This window comes from Desmodus rotundus, chromosome 13 (assembly GCF_022682495.2).
Source record: "Desmodus rotundus isolate HL8 chromosome 13, HLdesRot8A.1, whole genome shotgun sequence".
NCBI classification, from domain to species: Eukaryota; Metazoa; Chordata; class Mammalia; order Chiroptera; family Phyllostomidae; genus Desmodus; species Desmodus rotundus.
In genome coordinates this window covers 26,635,106-26,654,608 of record NC_071399.1, presented here as the reverse complement: position 1 = coordinate 26,654,608, position 19,503 = coordinate 26,635,106, and the positions used below count along the sequence as shown (strand labels likewise).

At 48.2% G+C, this 19,503-nt stretch overlaps 2 protein-coding genes across 10 annotated transcripts in view; one reads left to right on the top strand and one right to left on the bottom strand.

The window, feature by feature from the left end:
* Window positions 1-10,022, top strand: part of SH2D4A (SH2 domain containing 4A) — a 49,828-nt gene extending 39,806 nt beyond the window's left edge. For both annotated transcript variants that reach the window (XM_053916517.2, XM_053916518.2), the window contains exons 9-10: window positions 7,322-7,542; window positions 8,013-10,022. In XM_053916517.2, coding sequence (XP_053772492.1) covers window positions 7,322-7,542; window positions 8,013-8,105 — 314 coding nt within the window. In that variant the 3' untranslated portion in view covers window positions 8,106-10,022. The remainder of the gene's footprint in view (window positions 1-7,321; window positions 7,543-8,012) is intronic.
* A 5,954-nt stretch (window positions 10,023-15,976) lies between these two features.
* Window positions 15,977-19,503, bottom strand: part of CSGALNACT1 (chondroitin sulfate N-acetylgalactosaminyltransferase 1) — a 305,085-nt gene continuing 301,558 nt past the window's right edge. For all 8 annotated transcript variants that reach the window (XM_053916678.2, XM_053916677.2, XM_024578924.3 and 5 more), the window contains one exon: window positions 15,977-17,923. In XM_053916678.2, the coding sequence (XP_053772653.1) occupies window positions 17,634-17,923 (290 nt within the window). In that variant the 3' untranslated portion in view covers window positions 15,977-17,633. The remainder of the gene's footprint in view (window positions 17,924-19,503) is intronic.

Here is a 19,503-nt window from a genome sequence, read left to right as displayed (position 1 = left end):
TGATCTTTAACAATTCTGTGCTTTTGATCTTTGTTTCTAGTCCATAGTGAAGGCTGCAGGTGGAGCTTGAGCAGATATTAGCTAAATAAGCTACATATTATTTCGGCACAAATAATGCCCCCTTTTTTTATTACAAAATCTTTTATTACCAAATCCTAAGCATGTAATTCTGTAACATAACAATATCACACTCAAGCACACCATGTGACATTTTAGGTGAAATGTTCAAATTAAAACTATAAATTATTACTCCCATGTTATTACCCTACCAACCACATGCAAGCAGGCCTTGCTTCTGCTGGGCCCTGTACTTCTTTATTTGACCCTAGAAACTTGATTAATTCAAGCCCCCGTGTACCCAGCTCACATTTCACTGAGCTCTCAGTTTCTTGGACTTCAAGAAAATGAAGTGGTTTTCCTTGTTTTTTGTTTTGCCTCAGTTGGCTTCTTAAGTCTGTGGTTAAATTGGACTAATTGGCTGTAAGTACAACAAAAGCACTTTGCTCTCTCACGGGGTGCGCTTGTCCTGAAGGGTACCTTGGTTTGAGTGATGTTTGAGGCTTCTCTCCTTTAGGTGGTATCACTCACGCATACCGAGATCTACAGAATAAGCTCTCAATCATAATTCATGGCAAACTCTTCTAAAAAGAACACGATTATTTGTGGTAGGCTTTCTGCTAAAGGGCTGCTTTAGCAGTTAGAATGGGTCAGCAGAACTGGCTGGTTGTCCCGGAAAATGCTTGTTCTTTGGCAATCCAGGCTTTCGTAAGTGTCCACTTTCAGGGGTGGTCCCCTCCTTCCTAGGGCCAGGTGGTAAACCTCCTTCCTTCCCATTTTGCTTAAAGACACTGGAAGAAAGAGTGACAACAATGTCGAAAGAGAACGCGGGTCAGTGACATGTTTGTCATGGCAATCATGGCTTGTCTCCTTCCTGCCTTTTTTATTCTCCTTTTTGAGACAAGAACTGAGGAAATCACCACTTTGTCGTCTCTGTGTCATTGGGCAGGAGATACTGTCATCCCGGAGGACTAGGGTGGTAGTGTAACAGCAGGGAGTGAGAAATTGAAAGTGTCGGTTGATGTTACTAGAAAGCCTGGTACTTTTAACATGCAGTTCAATTTGAAACAGTTGCCTAAAGCTACGAGGAGACAGCTGGACTACAGTTCCAGCTGGTGCCTGGGTTTAAAAATAAGATCCTTGAGTTTTACATAGAAAAACTTACTAACTGCTTTGTTATTTATTGTCATTTATACAAATATTTAACATAGGCCTAAGCAAAATAAATAACCTACAGTAAAACAACATCAGAGATACGCAGCCGTATAGTCAATATAAATAATTGTCTTCAGTTTTAGGAAGACGAATTTCACATATTTCTATGATAAAGAGGGATCACATCTTATCCTTTCGACGTACAATTATTTATCAGGAACCCTGCTTTGAAACGTGGTGTGGAAGCTCTTCTTCACTGATTGACCATCTTGCTCTCATTGCCATAAATTTTCCTTCCGCAGTTATTGCTTTCGTCACCTGGCTTTTCGCCCCACTGAGGTTTATCCTTGCACCCTTTTCTCTTAATTAGATTTGCTAAGGATGGGCATGGACTGGGGGCGGTAGGGAAATGAAGGTACTGGGTCTCGGGGCTTGTGGGGCTGGGTGGGAGGTGCCTGCTGTCAGTTCAAAGAAGGGACAGAGGAGGGTGAGGAAACGTAGGGAAGGAGAGAAGAGGGCAGAGAATGAGCTCGTTTGGGATGAGTTTGCAATGTTGTTGGGAGTCGTGTGGGAATATCCACTTGACAGTCAGATTGCTGGGTCCGTGTTAGAGGGAACAGGTTGGTGTTGTCAGCTGACTAAAAGGGGACGAGATGTTCCAGGAGTGGGCTGAGAAGAATGACAGGAGAAGACCCAGGACAAAAGCCAGGGGAGCCCCAACATTCAGTGTGAAGGCAGAGAGCCCAGAACTCTGCCTCAGGTCTCCTGTCCCACTGGGGGTCATAATGAAGAGACATGCCCTGTGATGCCCCTTTTGTAAACAGGGAAATAGGTATTGCCTCTGAGCTCCTAGATGTAGGAGCTTGATGAAAAACCCCACGTGCAGGAGAGATCCTGAAATGCAAGGCTGAACTCTGCTTCCTGAGCATCTTTTCATGATCTCAGGCAAATCTAGGTAAGCAGAGTCTCCCCACGTCTACTTCTCCCTCAGCAAGACCATGGGTCCCAACTTTCCCTGGACTTTTGGTCCCACTGGTTATGTGGGATGTGTGGGAGAACACTGGAAAGATTCTCAAGTTCTTTTCCATGTTTTGTTAGTTTTCCTCGGTGCCAAAGCACATTTCTAGCTTTCACAGGCTTCAGTTTGGTGGTGCGACCCAGAGGGAGTAATGCAGAGACTTGCCGGCCATCTCTCGGCTGCTTCCCGTAGCAGGCTGGAGACCAGGAACCTAATTCCGGGTCATACATACTCACTCCGTCCCTGGACACTTTCCACCTGCCCCGTGGGAAGGACCTCCCTGCACATCCCTAGCTCGGCTTACTGCACTGTGCCACCACGGAGGCATGTAGGACACGTGGAAGCCCCAACAGTTTTGGCAGAAAGCTTTGTGAAGGGATTTGGTAGGGTTTGGTTTTTTTTTTTTTTTTTAGTACTCTGTTTTGAATTGTTAAATAAATTCCCCATACAGGACATGTGCATTAAAAAAAAACCAACTAGATTAGTCCTATGTACTTACAATTATTTCTATTTTGAATGGGATTTTTAAAAATAATTGATAGTTGGTTGGTGTAAGGAAATTACGTTTTTTAATAAGATTTTATTATTTATTTTTAGAGGGGGGGAGGGAGAATGAGAGGGAGAGAAACATCAATGGGTTACCTCTCCTACATACCCTAACTGGGGACCGAACCCGCAACCCAGACGGGTGCCTCGCCTGGGACTTGAAACAGCGACCTTTCCCTTTGCAGAACAATGTCCAACCAATGGAGCCTCACCGGTCAGGTCAGGCAGTTATGTTTTTATATATTTATCTCAAGTCCATAAACACTAAAGTCTATTAGTAATTCTCATTGTCTGTCAGAAGATTCTGTTGCAGCTGTAATTTTTTGAGATCTTAATATGTGCCAAGCATTATATTGAGCACTTTAAAGATAATTGTTATTCTCACTTTACAGACTATGAACCTAGGAATTAAGGGGTTAAGTTCTTTTCTAGGCTTCTGCCACTAGTGGTGGCAGAGTCCATGTTCAGGCCCAGATCTGTTTAAGTTCAAGGCCACAGGGTTTCTGAGTTATTTCAGGCCTCTCAGGGTCTGTTTACCCTCCTCTGTGCCAAAGAAACGCCTCTCCGGAGCCTGTTGTGGAGCCTCCTCCACTCCAGGTGGGTGAGAGCTGTGCTGTCCAATACGGCAGCCATTAGCCATGCATAGCTCTTTATAGCAAAATGAACTAAAATTCAATAAAGTAAAAAGTTAAGTCCCCCAGTCACACTGGCCACATCTCCCAGGGGCTCAATGGCTACCCCGTGGGCTGCACAGACCGCATTCCATCAGCACAGAAAATCCTGTGAATGGCACTGCTCCAGAAGGCACCTGGGCATCATGCAGAGAGAGGAGTGGAGCGCTTCTCTCTGCTCCGCCTCGGCCCCAGCGGTACAAGCCTCTGAGCTGGGTGTTCAGCTCTTGGGAGTTTTAGCCCAGCTGTGCCACGGGCTCTTCAGAGCCAGGAGCTGTCCGGTAAACCCTCGTGTGGAGAGACAGCTGCGTTGTTCTGCCGTAGTTCTGCCACGTCCTCCCTGGGTTCAGCTCTACAATACACTGTTGCTGGGAGATCTGGTTCATTTCAGAAACTGGTGAAGTAAGCCCTGGCCAGGTGGCTCAGTTGGTGGGAGCATCGTCCCATACACCAAAAAGCTGCAGGTTCGATCCCCAGGCAGGGTGCGGCTGATCTATATTTCTCTCTTGCATCGATGTTTCTCTCTCCCCAACCCCCTACCTCTAAAGTCAATAGACATGTTCCTGGGTGAGATAAAGAAAGGATAAAAATAACTGATGAAGTAAAAAAGCTTTTTTGAATTACCCCTGTTCACCATCACAGAAATCCTCCTATGACCTCAGATAGGTTGGGCTTCTGTAAGCTGCGTGGAGGGCGCTGGTCAGAAGGAGGTGGCCTGGCGGCATCATGGCCTTTATGGCTGGATGAGGGCCACTGCTTCAGGATCCTCAGGTGTGTGTGGGCAAATCGGGGCGTGAAAAACACCATAAGGAGACTGCTCGAGTCCATGGCGATTAGTATCTGACACTGGATTTGGTTTGGCGTTCAAGGCCTCCCTTCGGGGGCGGACAAAGCTCACTGCTTGGCAGTGATCAGAGCCAGGCCTCCCAGCACGCAGCCGCTGCCCTTGCTGCAGTCATGACAAACTGCACATCGGCTTGTGCCATCAGATGCACCGAGAGACTGTGCCTTTCAGGAATGAGAATCCTGTTTGAAGCAAAAGGAACAAAGCCTCGTTCCAACAGCGCTTACCTTCCGAACCCGCCATCAGTACCACTGTGAGCAAGGGGTCTCATGAGGGCCTCTGATTTGCCACAGAATCATTTTATCGTGTTCTGGTGTCTCTGGAGATTAGACGGCGCCAAGGTCTGTGCATAGTGGGTAATAATTACAGATGGAGAGGCTTTGAGCATTTGGGTTACAGCTACTGTATGACCTGATTTTAGGAGCAATTTGACCTTAACCAAGGTTTGGTTATAATGTCCCAGAATAGTTTCATTTTAGGGATCCAAACCCATCTGGATCACATCCAGATGTTATGAGTTACAACATCTGCCCCATCTGTTGAAGTCATTTGGGGTTTCGGAGTTAGCCTGTCGGTCAGTCTGGGAGGGGAGAGAATCTCTCTCTGGAGTGCTGCGTCTCCTTCACTCGCGGGAGTTTCAGCGTTGGGGAGAGCTATCCGTGCTTTCATACAGTCAGATCAGAGTCTTCAGACCTCAGTCCTGCACAGTCCCTGGGCAGGCCGGTTCCCTGTTGCCGCGTTTCAGCTTACGGCAGTCCTCTGCCGCTTATCAGTGGGACCAGGTGTGTTTAGAAAGGTAAAGGGGCCAACGGAAGCAGCAGGCCAGACCTGTCCGAGCTTGCACAGGGGTCATTTAAGCACCTACAACAGACAGTGCCACCACCGACCCAAGAGGCTTGCTCGGTGTCTGTAGTGTCTGCGGTTTCCAGTGGCTCAGTCCTATCGGGGACAGGACAGGCAGGCGACCAGATGTGCTGGCGATCACCCCCAGCATCACTAACCCCGCCGGGCAGGAACATGCTGGAGGTGGGGCCCTTGGATGAGGGACCTTAATCTTCCGTTTCAGGGTCATTCCCTACCTGTGAGTGGACGGTGGGGGTGGAGGGGAGCGGGGGTGCCACGCCTTTTCATCACCCACAGTTCTTACCCCTGCATCTCACTGGGGTGGAGCCTCATGAACTGCAACTTTGGGGTTGGGCCCCCTGAAGGGTGCAGGGCAGAGAAGGAACCAGAAGGGCTGGCTGGTTGGTCTCAGCTGGGAAACAACGGGTGATTTTTTAGATCCTCCCTTAATTAAAGGGCTACTTAAAAAAAAAAAAAAGAAAGAAAGAAAATAGAACTGTTTTTATTCTATGCTTTTCTATGGGTAATTAGGGTTCAGTCCTCAATTAACTTTACCAACGACAAGACAGAAGGGCTGTGATTGCCTTTTCATCAGGTGGTTTTTCTCCCTAATGATACGTTACTGAGTATCAGTTGCAGAACAGGAGGAGACAGGAGCTTCTGTCGGCTAAAATGGAAAAGAACACGAGGGCAGGGGCCCCCAACCCATGGGCCCTGAACTGGTACTGGTCCGTGGTCTGTTAGGAACCGGGCTGCACAGTAGGAGGTGAGTGGCGGCGAGCGAGCGAGCTTTGCTCCCGTCACTGCCTGAGCTCTGCCTCCTGTCTCTCTGCCACCCCAACCCAGTCCGTGGAACATTGTCTTCCACTAACTAGTCCCTGGTGCCAAAGAGGTTGGGGCCGCTGCACTAAGAGAACACTGTTCCTCCCTCCCAAACCAGAGCTCACTGAGTAATTCGACCTCACCCTCCTTCCAAGATACGTCTGTGTACTTTCTGTATATTTGAACATTCCTGATTCATCCGAAGAATTACAGTAGGAATAAGGGAAACTGGGCTATGAGTCACACCTCATGAGTTTGAACTAATTGGAGAAAAGTCTGGTCTGAATTAGTGTGAACTCATGAGGCATCTAAACTATATATATATGAAAATGTATACATATATAAAGATATACATATATATATATATATATGAAGATACATACACGCATACACATGTGCTGGGTATAGATCCGTCTGTCTGTCTCTTTATACATACGAAGAGTTTCATTCCTTTGGGTGTATGTGAAGACATACACACACCCACACACACACACACGTTTATCACAAAATCGTAAGAATGTAATTCTGTAACATAACAATATCACACTCAAGCACACCATTTGACATTTTAGGTGAAATTTTCAAAATAAAACTATAAGTGATTACACCCATATTATTACCCTACCAACCACACTCAAGCAGGCATTATGGTTCTGCTGGACTACTTATATGTACACATATACATACATATGTGTGTGTGTGTATTTCCTTCATGCCAATGGCCATCATTTCGGAGTAGCTGCAGCAGAGGGCACTTTGTGGACCGGGTCTGTCCCAGATCTGTCACTAACTCGCTGACCCGTAGGGCGGGGTGTCTCAGCTTCAGCACTGCCGACATTCGGGTTGGAGAATGGACTGTAGTGTGGAGCTCTCCTGTGCAGTCTGGGATGTTCAGCAGTGTCCTTGGCCTCTACGTACTGGATGCCACCGGCACACACACCCCCTGCCCATAACCGAAAAGGTCTCGGAAATTTCCAGACATCGCCCTGCTTGAGAAGCACTGCTGTAGACCAGACAGGATCATTCCCCAGGAAACAGAGTCCTCATCAGTACGCTGAGGAGGGCCATCTTCAAGGCGCCTCCCAGGATGACTGTCACGGATCCTACCAGCCTCAGTATGAGTGGAAATTTGTTCTTCTGACTGTTAAACATTTACAATCTTATTTATACTCTCCATTGGCTGATGTAACCCACCCTGCCCAGTTTCCAAGTTCTAGACGATGAATATTTTACTGTAGTCGTTAGATGCCCAAAATGGACTTAAAAGCATGCTTATTTTTACCAAACTTTGTCCACACAGCTGTGTTTCACAGAGGAGCGTTTCGGACGTGATTTGGCTGAAATACCTGCTTTTCTCGCCCACAGGAATCCTCACACTGAAGAGAGCAAACGAACTTCTGAGCACCTGCGTGCCCGGCAGCTTTCTGATCCGCGTCAGTGAAAGGATCAGAGGCTACGCCCTCTCCTACCTGTCTGAGGACGGCTGCAAGCATTTCCTCATCGACGCCTCCACCGACTCCTACAGCTTCCTGGGCGTGGACCAGCTGCAGCACGCCACCCTGGCCGAGCTGGTGGAGTATCACAAGGTAAGACCTCGGCTGCCCTGTGAGTTACTGCTCTGCAGCAACTGGAACAATGAAAGGCAATTACCAGAAAACTGATTGAGACGATTAATGGGGGATTAGTCTTTGATAATTCCTCCTGATAATCGGGATTCTTAATTGCATTGCCTTTATCATTGAGCCTAGTTCCTCCTCAAATATGCAGGGAGACCCCACTTTGGCAGAAAACATAGGAGAGGCTAAAAAATGTGTGCCTCCCCTAATCACATCTGGGGATACTCTTAAGTTAGAATTCGAGCCCAGGAGGGAAAGAGTGTAGGGTGGTGTGCGGATGAGAAAAATCTCTTTTTAAATTGTCGTAAACCATAACACCTTGTGTAAACCAAGGGTCGGGAGGAAGGTCTGTACTCTGAGGAGGTGGGAACGGCACGCCATGCTTGTTTATACTGTCTTAACCGGCCCAGCCTGACCTGTGCCTTCGGATGGATTCACAGGTGGAACCCATCACCTCCCTGGGGAAGGAGCTCCTCCTGTACCCCTGCGGCCAGCAGGACCAGCCCCCCGACTACCTGGAGCTCTTTGAGTGACAGCCCCCAACGCGTCACCTTGCAGCCTCCAGCTGGACTTTCCTCGGGACAGACACCACTGAAATGGATGTTTGCGTGTGAAGCCAAAATGACCCTGTGGCAGAGCCAATACTGACCAACTGAAAGTGTCCTACAGAAACCTGTCCGCTGCACGAATGCTGGCGTCTCATGTTAAGAGGAAGTTCCCCGGGCACCATATGTGCTCAGAAATTGAGGAGAGATTCCCCATTTCAGTGACTGCCCAGCAGGAGGGCAACCGCCTTAATGATGCACGCGAGATAAAGTGAACAAAGACGACATTGAAACCTTTTAGGAATGAAGGTGTTCTTTCAAAACCAGTAGCTGGTGGGAACTATTTCACAGCATCTACACTCTCTCTTTGCATTGTCTCAGGAGGTCTCACGGTCCCGTCTATGTGAAGTTACATTCTGGCTTCAGGGAGCTAGCAAAAAAAACTCTTGATGGCTGGTGACCCTCCAAACACACTTCGGTTATTGTGCATGTAGGAGCCAGGATGTAAGAGATATAGCAAACCACAGTTGGGAATGGAAACTGAATGTGTTTTAAAATACAGGGTGGGAGGCTTAACATGTACAAAACCGCTGTGGACCAGGAGAGCGAGCAGACATCTACAAGCGCACTTGCGCACTCTGGACAGCCAGGACAGCAGCGCCTGCCCGTGTACTGGGGCTCTACCCAGGGGCGCACCAAGGATGGGGCACGTGTGCGTGTGAGGTGCTACTTACTGGTGGTGACTGACGGAATAGTGAGAGGTATGGGCACTACCTGCAAGTTTAACTGTGTGCCCCAAAAGATAGGTTGAAGTCCTAGCCCCTGTACCTGTGAATGTGGCCTTATTTGGACACAGGGTCTTTGCAGATGGAATTGAGTTAGGATGAGGTCATACTGAATTAGGGTGGCCCCCATAATCAGTGACTGGCATCCTTATAAGGAAAGAGGGATCTGGAAACAGGGACATGTGCAGAGGGAAGAAGTTCACGAGATGACAGAGCAGAGATTGGAATGATGCCGTTACAAGGCAGGACTGCCAAGGACTGGTGGCGGCCACAGGAGCTAGGAGAGCAGAGCGGCATGGAAGCGCCTCTCCCAGGGCCTTAAAGGGAACGTCGCCCTGCCGACACCTTGACTGCAGACTCTAGCCTCTATACCTATGGGAGAATAAGTTTCTGTTTTAAGCCAGTGCGTTTCTGGCAGTGTTACGGCAGCCCTAGGAAACGAATACAGAAGTTTATACAATTACAGAACCTGATGTACATTGCCTACCCTTTGTTGATGTCCAGTCTGCCCTCCTCATAATGAAGGAGAAATGGGAGAGGGGGAGGACCTCCCCTAGCTGTATTCAGCTCGGGGACGAAGAGTTGCTCAATCAGGAATCTTCCGCTCCGCCGCACCCCACCTCCAGCCTCAGCAGGTGGATGGTCGGACCGAGGCGGCTCGGAGACACGAGACCGTCTTTCCAGGAAGATGGAGATTTACTCACACATTACGCCTAACTCCCTCTGGGGGCATTGTTTTAATGGAAGCAGGAGGTGGTAGCAACCTGTTCGGGAGGTTGTTGGCTGTGTAAAGCGCTCATTGACAGTGTAAAATGGGCCCTGAAAGAGGGCAGGGTGTGTGTCTGTGCATATATGTGTACGAGTGTGCGTGAGTGGCTGTGTGAGAAAGTGTTTACACACGGATAGTTATGTGTTTCTGGAACCATTCAGTGTGATTTCTACGGTCTGAGACACTGTCAATCAGACAACGGTCTAAGAGAACCTGCCTCTCAGCTTTTGTTTCTGTGATTCAGCAGTCACGGCACGGAAGAACGGCAGAGACAGCACGGGGCTAGGAGTCCAGAACCTCCCTTAACCTCAGTTTTCACTTCTAATAAAACAAGGTATTTTAACTAGGTAATCTGTGTTATTTACATTCAGCTATGAAATCTTACAGTTCTGGAATGAATAGAAAAGTACCCTGTAGTCACTAATAATTATGAAGACATATAAGATTCCAGCATCACCCTCCACCTAAAATTATTTTTGGAGGAAGTGCATATAGTCATATCCAGATATAACTACACTAAGGGACATCCTACTTGGGGAAGATTTAGAAAGCAGGAAGTGACCTGACTGAGTTCTGTACTATTTTACCCTGCTGGTTACTGACACTCAGAAGGATAGACTGCCCATCGTTTGATGACATGATGGTGAGAAGTAGTACCTGAAACTCTGAGGGAAGGAGAATACTTTATAGAATTCAGGAATTGATTACAACTAAGTGGGGTTGAAGAGACCTGAGTTCTTATCCCAGCTCTGCTGTCAGACTCTCCCTCTTTCTGACCATAGTTATGGCCCAAGGGGAGGCTGTCCAAAGCCGGTCCTGGTCCCCTCCTACTGCTGCCTCAACAAGCCCAGCACCCGGACCTGCCTGCCCAAGGTTTCTTGGTTGAGATGTTGTCCCCACGTCCCAACATGTACCCCAACCCCTGGTACTACAACTTGCCTGCCTCTTCAGGACTGTGAGCAAATGCCCCTCCCTGACCCTGTTGACATTCCTCTCCCTCAACCCCCTCAATAAGATTCTGGAATCTCCTCTTACACTCATCTCAAGACTCTCTGGCTGCCACCTCCCCACTGCCAGATCTGCACGTGCCTGTAAGTGCCCTGGTGCTGGTCACCCACCCTGCACTGCTGCAGGGGGATGCGCAAGAAAGGTACTTTGTCCCTCAGTGTCACCAGCAATGCTAAGCAATGCCAGAGAGTGTTAGTTGGCTCAAACCTTACACTGAGAAGAGGAAAAACACAGGGACAGTCAAGAAGAAACAGGACAAAGGAGAAAAAGGGAAAACGGGGCACGCACAGGCCACTAAAAATATATCAAGGGCATTGACGCGAAAAATTGCCTACAAGAGCTAATGCTTTGGATTAACCACCCTGTCCTCCCCAAACAAACACACCTAGCACCTTATCTCTGGGGGTGCTCTCAGGGTGAGGGGGTGGCGGAGCTCCAGGCTTCCCAGCCAGGCCCCTCCCTACCACTCCTGACAGCCCACGTGCTGCAGGTGTGGTTTTACTTGGCTCCATGTGAGGCTAATAATTAGAGTAAGTAGTTACATTTTTCCTTCAGCATTTCTTTGAATGTAACTTGAGGGTTTTATGGTTTGTTTTTAATTTTTTTTAATTTTTATTTATTTTTCTTAACCTTTTCAAATGGGGTTTAACATCCTAGCAGGCCAGGTGACACTTATTGTTCTCGTCCTTTGTCCATGAGTTGGAAGGTGGTTTGGGGGTGGGCCGGTGGTGGAGTTAGAAACTGGGAGTAATGGCAGCAGGACTCAATTCCACTGATTTCAAGCTGAGGTGTCTGACTCTCAGGTGGATGAAGAGTCAGTTCAGCTTACCAAGCATCCCACCTGGGGACTGCCTGTAGCCACAGGCCACCGACACAGCCAGCTGCCAGATGTAGGACATTTGGTGAGCCCTGGGCAGAGGCCACAGAAGGTGGCCAGGCCTTCCCTGAACATCTGGGTGACTGTGGGCAGTGTTGGCCCCGAGGCGGCACAGCACTGGCTTCTCTGTCCAGACTGCCCCTTGCACCCCGTCCCTTAGAAGAGTGGACAAGGCAGGCACAGCCCACGAGCACTGGGGCTCACTACTCCACAGGGTGTCTGTGAAGGATGGGCCACGCAGGAACATTTTGAAAGGCACCTCTGCCGAGAGAATATGTTCTGGGTTGAAACCGACACCCAAAGCCCCCAACCAACTGGCATAAATCCCCATAGACTTTGGCAGCAACAGTAAAGCACTGAGCCCGCCAAGAAAAGCAGCTTTGAGTTCAAATATGAAGCTAATCAGCGTGGATCACACAAGCTGCCGGTTATTCCATGGGTGTTGGCCGTAAAACACGCCCATCCAAGGGGCTGCCCAAGGGCTTTATCAATTCTCAGAAATAATGTCAAGTCTTTTTCAAAAAGCGAAAACTCCCACCTGCTCTCCCCTCCTACTGAAGGCAGTCTTTACGTCTAGCGCCTTGGGCTTCCCAGGCTTTGGAGCGCTAACTGGCAGGTAACTACACAGCAGCTGGAGGGAGGTGCGGCCAGCTTTTCCCTTGATCACTGTGTTTACAAGTCTCCGTTCACTGTCAGGATTCTGTAGGTGAGGCTGGAAAACGGAGAACCCATGGGAAACCCAGGATCCAGAGGACAGGCCCTGGACTCACCCCAGGCCAAAGCTTCCCCACCCCCACCCCCACCCCTGAGACCTTCCAGCCCTATGGAGCTGGGACCATGGTGTGGGCCACTTTCTGGCTGGGCCTCTGGGTGAGTTCTTTACCCTGTCTGAGCCTTGGTTTTCTGCACCTGTAAAATGGAAGGAATGATTTTTCCCTCCCTCAGAAGGTTGGCATTATGTCCAGAAGGTGCCCGGCTGCGCTCCTCACTTCAAAATCCTGTAATGCCCAGAGGGTCATCAGCTCCGAATACTGAACGTTGAATTCAAGGGAGAAATTATCCATTATATTTCTATTTTATGCTCCTAGTAACCTTTCTTCAGATAGACTGAAATTGTTCCCAGAATGACAGCAACAAAGGGCAGCCATGCACACACGGTGGGTTCAGGATCTGTGAGGTGTGACCCACAATGGCCCTCTGTCACGAGGGACCGGGCACGGGAATTGGTATCGACTACCAGCTGAACAGGAGCACCTGCCACGTGCCTGACATGTCCTAAGGCCATTGTACAGTTGACTCACTCAATCTTCACAATAACCACATGACATGACATGACTGCATCCATCACCCTGAATGAGGAAACTGGGGTACGGAGACGCTGACTGGCTGGTTTAAGGTCATACAGGCTGCAGGTGAAGGAAGTGGAGTTTGAACCCAGCAGTCCGGTTGGGGAAGCCATGATATTAACTATCACACCGAACAGAACGCTGGTAAGGTCAGATGGCATTGGAAGATTCTCCCGGAAACCAAATGTATTAAAAATAGGTTCTGGGTAGGTACTTTCTTACTCTTCAGGGTTGTGTATTCTGTCTACCTGGTTCAGGCAAAACCTTTAAAACAGTGCCATCTGACATTTTTCTTACCTGTTGAAAATCCCTAGGCCCGATTCTCTCTTCATCCCGATGTGTGTGGAGAGAAGCAAGTCGGCCACGTTTATGAATACAGAGGAGGAGCCAGAAAGTAGATGATTGGAGGCAGCGGTGTGGGGGTAAATAGTTAACAACTGGCTGTGGTTGGGGGTAAAGGTTGGGGCTCAGGGGGAGTCCTGATGGGTACGTAGCCTTTGCTAATTGCCAATTTCCATGGTGTAAATACTCCCACCGTGGTTGATTTCAAACTCCCAGGCTGCCATTCCTGAGTGAGGAGTGGGAAGAGGTGCTAACAATCAGCATCAGCACTCTGCTCCGGGGAGACCTGAGTTTCATATCAGAGGCCCCAGCTCAAGAGGGATGAGTGGGGCTAGTTACTAGGCAACTCATATCCAGTATTGTGTTGGCCAAAAAGCCCGTCACTTTTTTCCAATCGATGGCCCTAAGGTGTGCTTAGTTGTTTTTAACTCCATTCGAAACAATGTTGTTAGATTGTTAGGTGACACCTGTCATATCAGTGTGCATTTAAAAAAATTATCAAAATTGGTGAATTTTTGTGCAGCCTTTTTAATATTGAAGATGGAAGATACACAACACTTTGGGCATATTATGCTTTATTAATTCAAGAAAGGTAAAAACGCAGCTGAAGCACAGAAAAAAGATTTGTGCAGTGCATGGAGAAGGCGCTGTGACTGATCATGTCAAAAGTGGTTTGTGAAGTTTCTTGGTACTATTGACATTTTGGCCAAATAATGGTTTGCTATGGGGCTGTCTTATATACTGGAAGATGTTTAGCAGCACCCCTGGCCTCTACCCACTAGAAGCCAATAGCGGGAGATAGCCAACATCTTCAAAATATCCAAATCAATAAAGTTATGGTGAAAATGAAAAATGTGTCTTTTATCTTATGGAAAAAACTAAACAGACTTTTTGGCCAACCCAGTAAAAATAGAGGGAGGATGCAGAAGGTGGAAAGGGACCTCACGCAAACACAGGATTTGGGGCTTCCTTGACAGCATCCTTCCTTCCGAAGATGTAATGTGACTGGGTCCTTCAAGCCACAGGCTCATTACTGCTTTCCTTTGCTGTCTCAGGTTAAATTCCAAGCCCCTAATCATAACATTTCAGTGGGGCCTTTGCTAGTCCTTCTCTTGGTGAAGGACTAGGGAGAGGTCCTGCTGTGGACTGCACGTCCCCCACAAAATGTAGGTGTTCCATCTCCAATGTGCTGGTATTGGAGGTGGGGCCTTCAGGAGGTAATTAGGTCACAAGGGTGGGGCCCCACGATGGGATTCATGTCCTTTATAAGAACAGGAGGAGGGCTCTCGGCCACGTGAGGACACAGGGAGAACAGCCCTCACCAGACACTGTATCTGCCTTGAACTTGCATTTCCCAGCTTCCAAACCATGGGAAATTAACACTTGTTGTGTATGCCAGTCTATGCCATTTTTGGTGAAGCAGCCCAAACTAAGACAGATTCCCTCTTGTCTGTGCATTAAGAGGGCTCCTACCTTTTGATAAAACTGTTTTACCTGACTAAGCTTTAAAAAGAGAAAAATAGTTTAATGTTATGCTGTTTCCTCTTTTTGCTGTTTTCCACTGCTACTTTCAGCAACTTTAAAACCCAATTGCATTGTCTCAGGCATCTGTGATTCGCAATCTAAACAAGCACCCACAGCTGGCCGGCCCACCATGCAGCCTGGGACCGCATCACCTGCAGGATGCTCAGACCTGCCGAGCTCTCCGTTCAAATATTTGCTCCCTGCCACCAGCCTTGCTGGACATGCAGCCTCCCGACACTGGGAGAATACCGGCAGTGTGTGGTCAGTCCCACTAATCCGTCAGAACCACTGGGGAGACAGGCCAGACTCGTGACCCGAACCTCCAGTATCACCACTGTGTGTAAAAATATAAAACACAGTTAGAGTCGAAAGGGGGCTTGGAAATCATTTCTCAACTTCTTCTAATAAAAAGAACAAATAAATTGTGTTAACAGCCAGGTTTATCATTTTATGGTTCTCTCCTTCCTCTAGAGCAGCAATTTTCAACCACCTTCATCTCATGGTGCACATAACCTAATTATTGAAATTCTGCAGCACACCAAAAAAATACATTTTTTGCCCACCTGACCAAAAAAAATAGGCATAATTTTGATTCATTTGCCCTGGATGGCTATTGTGTTGGCTATTGTCATTTTTTTATTTGACAATCTAAGGCAGCAGTCCCCGAACTTTGTGGCACAAGGGACTGGTTTCATGGAAGACAATTTTTCCAGGGGCCGGGGTAGGGGAGATGGTTTGGGGAGGATTCCAGTGCATTGCATTCAAGTTCCCCTCCTGCTATGCGGCACGGTTCTTCCCAACAGGCTACGGTCTGGTACTGGTCCATGGCCCGGGGGTTGGGGACCCCTGATCTAGGGGAAAAGAGGCCAGTTCCCCTAAGTAGTCAGGTATTGCATGTTTTACAAATGCTTGCAGCACACCGATTAAAAATCGCTGCTCTCGATCTGGTGATTCTCAACCAGGGGTGGTTTGGCCTCCCCAGGCCCTTCAGCAACAACGCACTGGTTGTCAGCCTGGGTGAGAGACGCTCAGGCGGCTAGCGGCTAGAGGCCAGGGATGCCGCCAGATGCCCTGCGGCGCTCAGGCAGCCCCACGGTGCAGAGTGCGTTAGCCCCAGGCGGCCACAGTGCCAAGGCTGAAACCCTGGTCCATGCACAAAGAAACTCTTGCAAGCACTAAAGACATGGCATCCTTACTCCAAAGGAAGTCATATCTACAAATCATATTTTATTAGCTGTCCAATGCCACCTTCCATCCATGTCCTGTGTTTTAATTAAATTTTATGAACTACCAGCACACATCAATACAATGTTTTTTTTTTTAACATACCAACAGCTTGAATGCTCTTGAAGCTTTTAAACAAGGACTGGACTGTGGGCAAACAGAAGATAAGGAATCCGATAATTAGCTCATGCATCTGGTGCTGGCTAATAAATAAATAATTTTCACATGAATGTAGAAACCACTCAATGTTAACTGCATTTATTTTTTTTAAATAGCTGGAAACTGTGATAAAATGCAATATTCAGAAGCGACTCAGTGACTTGAGTAGAACTGCTTCATTTAAAAAGTAACAAAGTTACATCCCCCTGGACTGGGGTGGGTGAACATGTAGCAAAATCTTCCGTCCCACGAGACTACGGAAGATGGAGTGATCTTTCACAAATACATTTTCCTGCAATTCTTCTCATGGCAGCCACACGCCAGGAAGAGCACCCTGCTTTGAAAAGAGATTGTTTGGTTCACACAGTATATACTTTGGTTTGTTGAAACAAGTAAGAAAGTGAGCCCCAGTTCTCCTGAGGACAAATTGTGTGTTCTGACTTTTGAACAAATCAAGGTACTACCAGTTTGAAAGGGTTTCCTTTTCTGTCAAGGTAAAAAAAAAAGTATATTTTTCTTTCCCTCCAGTGTTCAGTGGCTCCTCTTCAGAAACGCTCGTCCGGTAAAGTGTGTTTGTGTCTTTGATGCGGCTGCGGCCCTGCCCCACGCCCTCCCCACAACGAAGGTCCGACACCAGAGCCTGGCGGGGCCAGCGCTCGGCCTGGCCTCGGAGGTTGGGTATCATCCGCTGCTCTGAACGGGAAGTTCCCATAATGCATCCGAGAGGATCTTCTTAAAGAACATAAAAGTGTATGCTAACTTGTGCTCTTGAGTAAGGCTCCCAAATTGGTCATTAAATAAGCGAAACATAACTCTTGAGCAAAAGGAAAGTGCATTTTTTAAATAAAATTAACAAATGGACATAGTTAAAACTACAACAAAAGAGATGAGCGGATTATTTTTGGTTAATCCTGGGGCGAAATGACACACAGTTCTTCTTCCTTTTCTAGTCCATTTGGTTTTCCTTAGTATACTCCCAAGATCGCAATGAGGGTATCTTTGAATTTCACGTCGTCTTCTCGGCTGCCTTCTGATTTTAGCATTCCGAGTCACCCCAGCCCTACTGATACAGTCATTCAGATGGAGAGAAATCTGTTTGCCTTTCATTCTAATGGACTTTTTCAAAACTGGTCTTAATTCATGAATATTTCCATGAGCATAGAAAACAGAGATCTCACTTTGCTGCAAACACAATCAAAACGTCCACATCATCAAGCTTCTAGTCTCACAATCACTCTCCTTTGTCAGACACTGCAGAGGACGCATTTGGGCTACTGATGCAGGCAAAGTCGGGGGTGTGTGTGTCAATTCCTGCTGCATGAAACCACACAGGCAGAAACTGGAGGCGCTCTCCTCTCGTCTGTTACTCCTCAGTCAAATTCTTTTTTGCCCTTTACGAAAAACTTTTCCCTGTTGCAGCCACTTGTCAGGTTAACTGCAAAAGGAAAAATGAAACATCTCCCCAAATTTTTCCCTGGGAGTTCATGTTTTTTTGCTGCTTGTCTTCTGTTTCTGTTTGCGAAGGTGAGCCTCTATCTCGTGCCTAAAGACCAGCATGCCCAGCTGCCCGTGGGAGGCCTCGTTCATGGCCTTGGACTGCATGCACATCTTGTACTGCTCGGGAGTCAGCTCATCCACACAGCGCTTCTCGTGCCAGAGGTGGAAGAGCCCCCGCACAGGCGTCCGCACCACTATGAGGTTGCTGTGGAGGTACTTGCGGTACAGGTGCACGTCCTCTCCGCCCCAGCCTTTGATGTCCAAATCAAACCCACCTGCCGGGAGAGAACACACTGCTGAGTCATCTGCGCCCCCATCTCCTGGTCTACAGTTGCTTTCCCGAGCCGCACAAGCACAGAACTTTGCAGGAGGAGAGGAAGCGTTTAGGGGAGATGTGTCCCACCGCCCCTCCAAATTACAAGTGTCCATCCGCGTCAGAGAACCGAGAATTCGCGAACAGAGGGGAGCTTGATGGCAGCCCGCACCAAGTCCTGGAGATGACAAGACTGCAAACAGAATCCCCAGCGTTTGCCTGCGTTCAAGAGGTATCAGCAGTGCTAATGAACGATCAGCCTCTGATTAAGGGCTGCAGCAGCACCCTACCTTCAACCCGAAACCCCCAAATGACAATCCGTGTGCTTCTCTTTGAAGGTGGCCTGCTCCTGCCATTCAAATGGAGCAGCCCAGAGGCGAGCAGCAGCATCTCAGTGTGTAGGAAAATCACATCCCACAGAAGCACTCTTCCGTTCGGGGACGAAAGTGGCCCCAAAAAGCCGTGTGTCTACTACAAGCTGCTGAGATGACTCATGTTAAAGGGCCAGCCTCAGTCGGTTCTGCAGCTCTACTCAGAAAACCTTGTTTCACGCGGGAATGGACTCCTTCTCGATGTGTGTAATGGTCCCCTGAACTCTCACCTTTGCACATCGAGAGGCCCCAGGTTGTTCCTTAACCTAAAGCCCCCCCGTGCCTCCAGTAGAACCAAAGAAAAACTGGCCTCTTTGTCATTGTTCCTTTCCCACCTGGGAGACTTATCCAGCTCTTACAAGAGACAGGGAAGTGATTCTCCACACCATTCCACAGTCAGCACATAGCCCTCTGCCCCCACAGCCCCTACACCATGCTGCTCGGATCAAGGCTACCCCTGGATGGAAGGGAAAACCACACCCCCCGCCCTGGGCCAGGTATTCGAGTGATCTGCGGCCCCTCAGACGCGCCTGCCGGCAAAGACCGTGCTGAGTCAAGGGTCTGGAATTTGAGTCTCTGTTCTCACCCAAGCTTCCACTTCACCTGTCTTGGACTTTGGTTTCTTTATCCTGAAATGAAGTAGATGTCATCACCCAAAGAGACAGCAGTGTAAGGGGCAGCGTTCGGTCCACTGTAACGGGTCTATATTCCCACCGGTCTCACCCGGCTTATTGAATAGATGGTGCGTGAGTACACGGCACTCGCGAGTTAACACAAGATTGCACGGGATGACTGGGGGACAGGTGTGACCCCAAGATTCAATCTGTGGCTTACTGAGAGAGAGCAGTCTTCCCAGCCTGCCATTCCTGTGTTTTTCAACTACGGCTATGTCCTATCTTTAGGGAGAAGAATGTGTTATAAGCCCAAATTTGATAAACATACATCATCACAAAATAACGTTTCCCTGTACATAGAGCAAGGAAACAGTTTCTTCAAATGGAAATCTCCTTTAGAAATTTTTTTTAAATATGTCATTTTAGGACATAGACTTGCACAGAATCATTTAGGATCATTTCTTAAAGAAATCAGAGGACACCTGTGGTTCACTGCTGGTCACCTGAGGACACCTGCCACTCAGACACCAGCACCCTGGATTCTGTGCTTCTCCCAG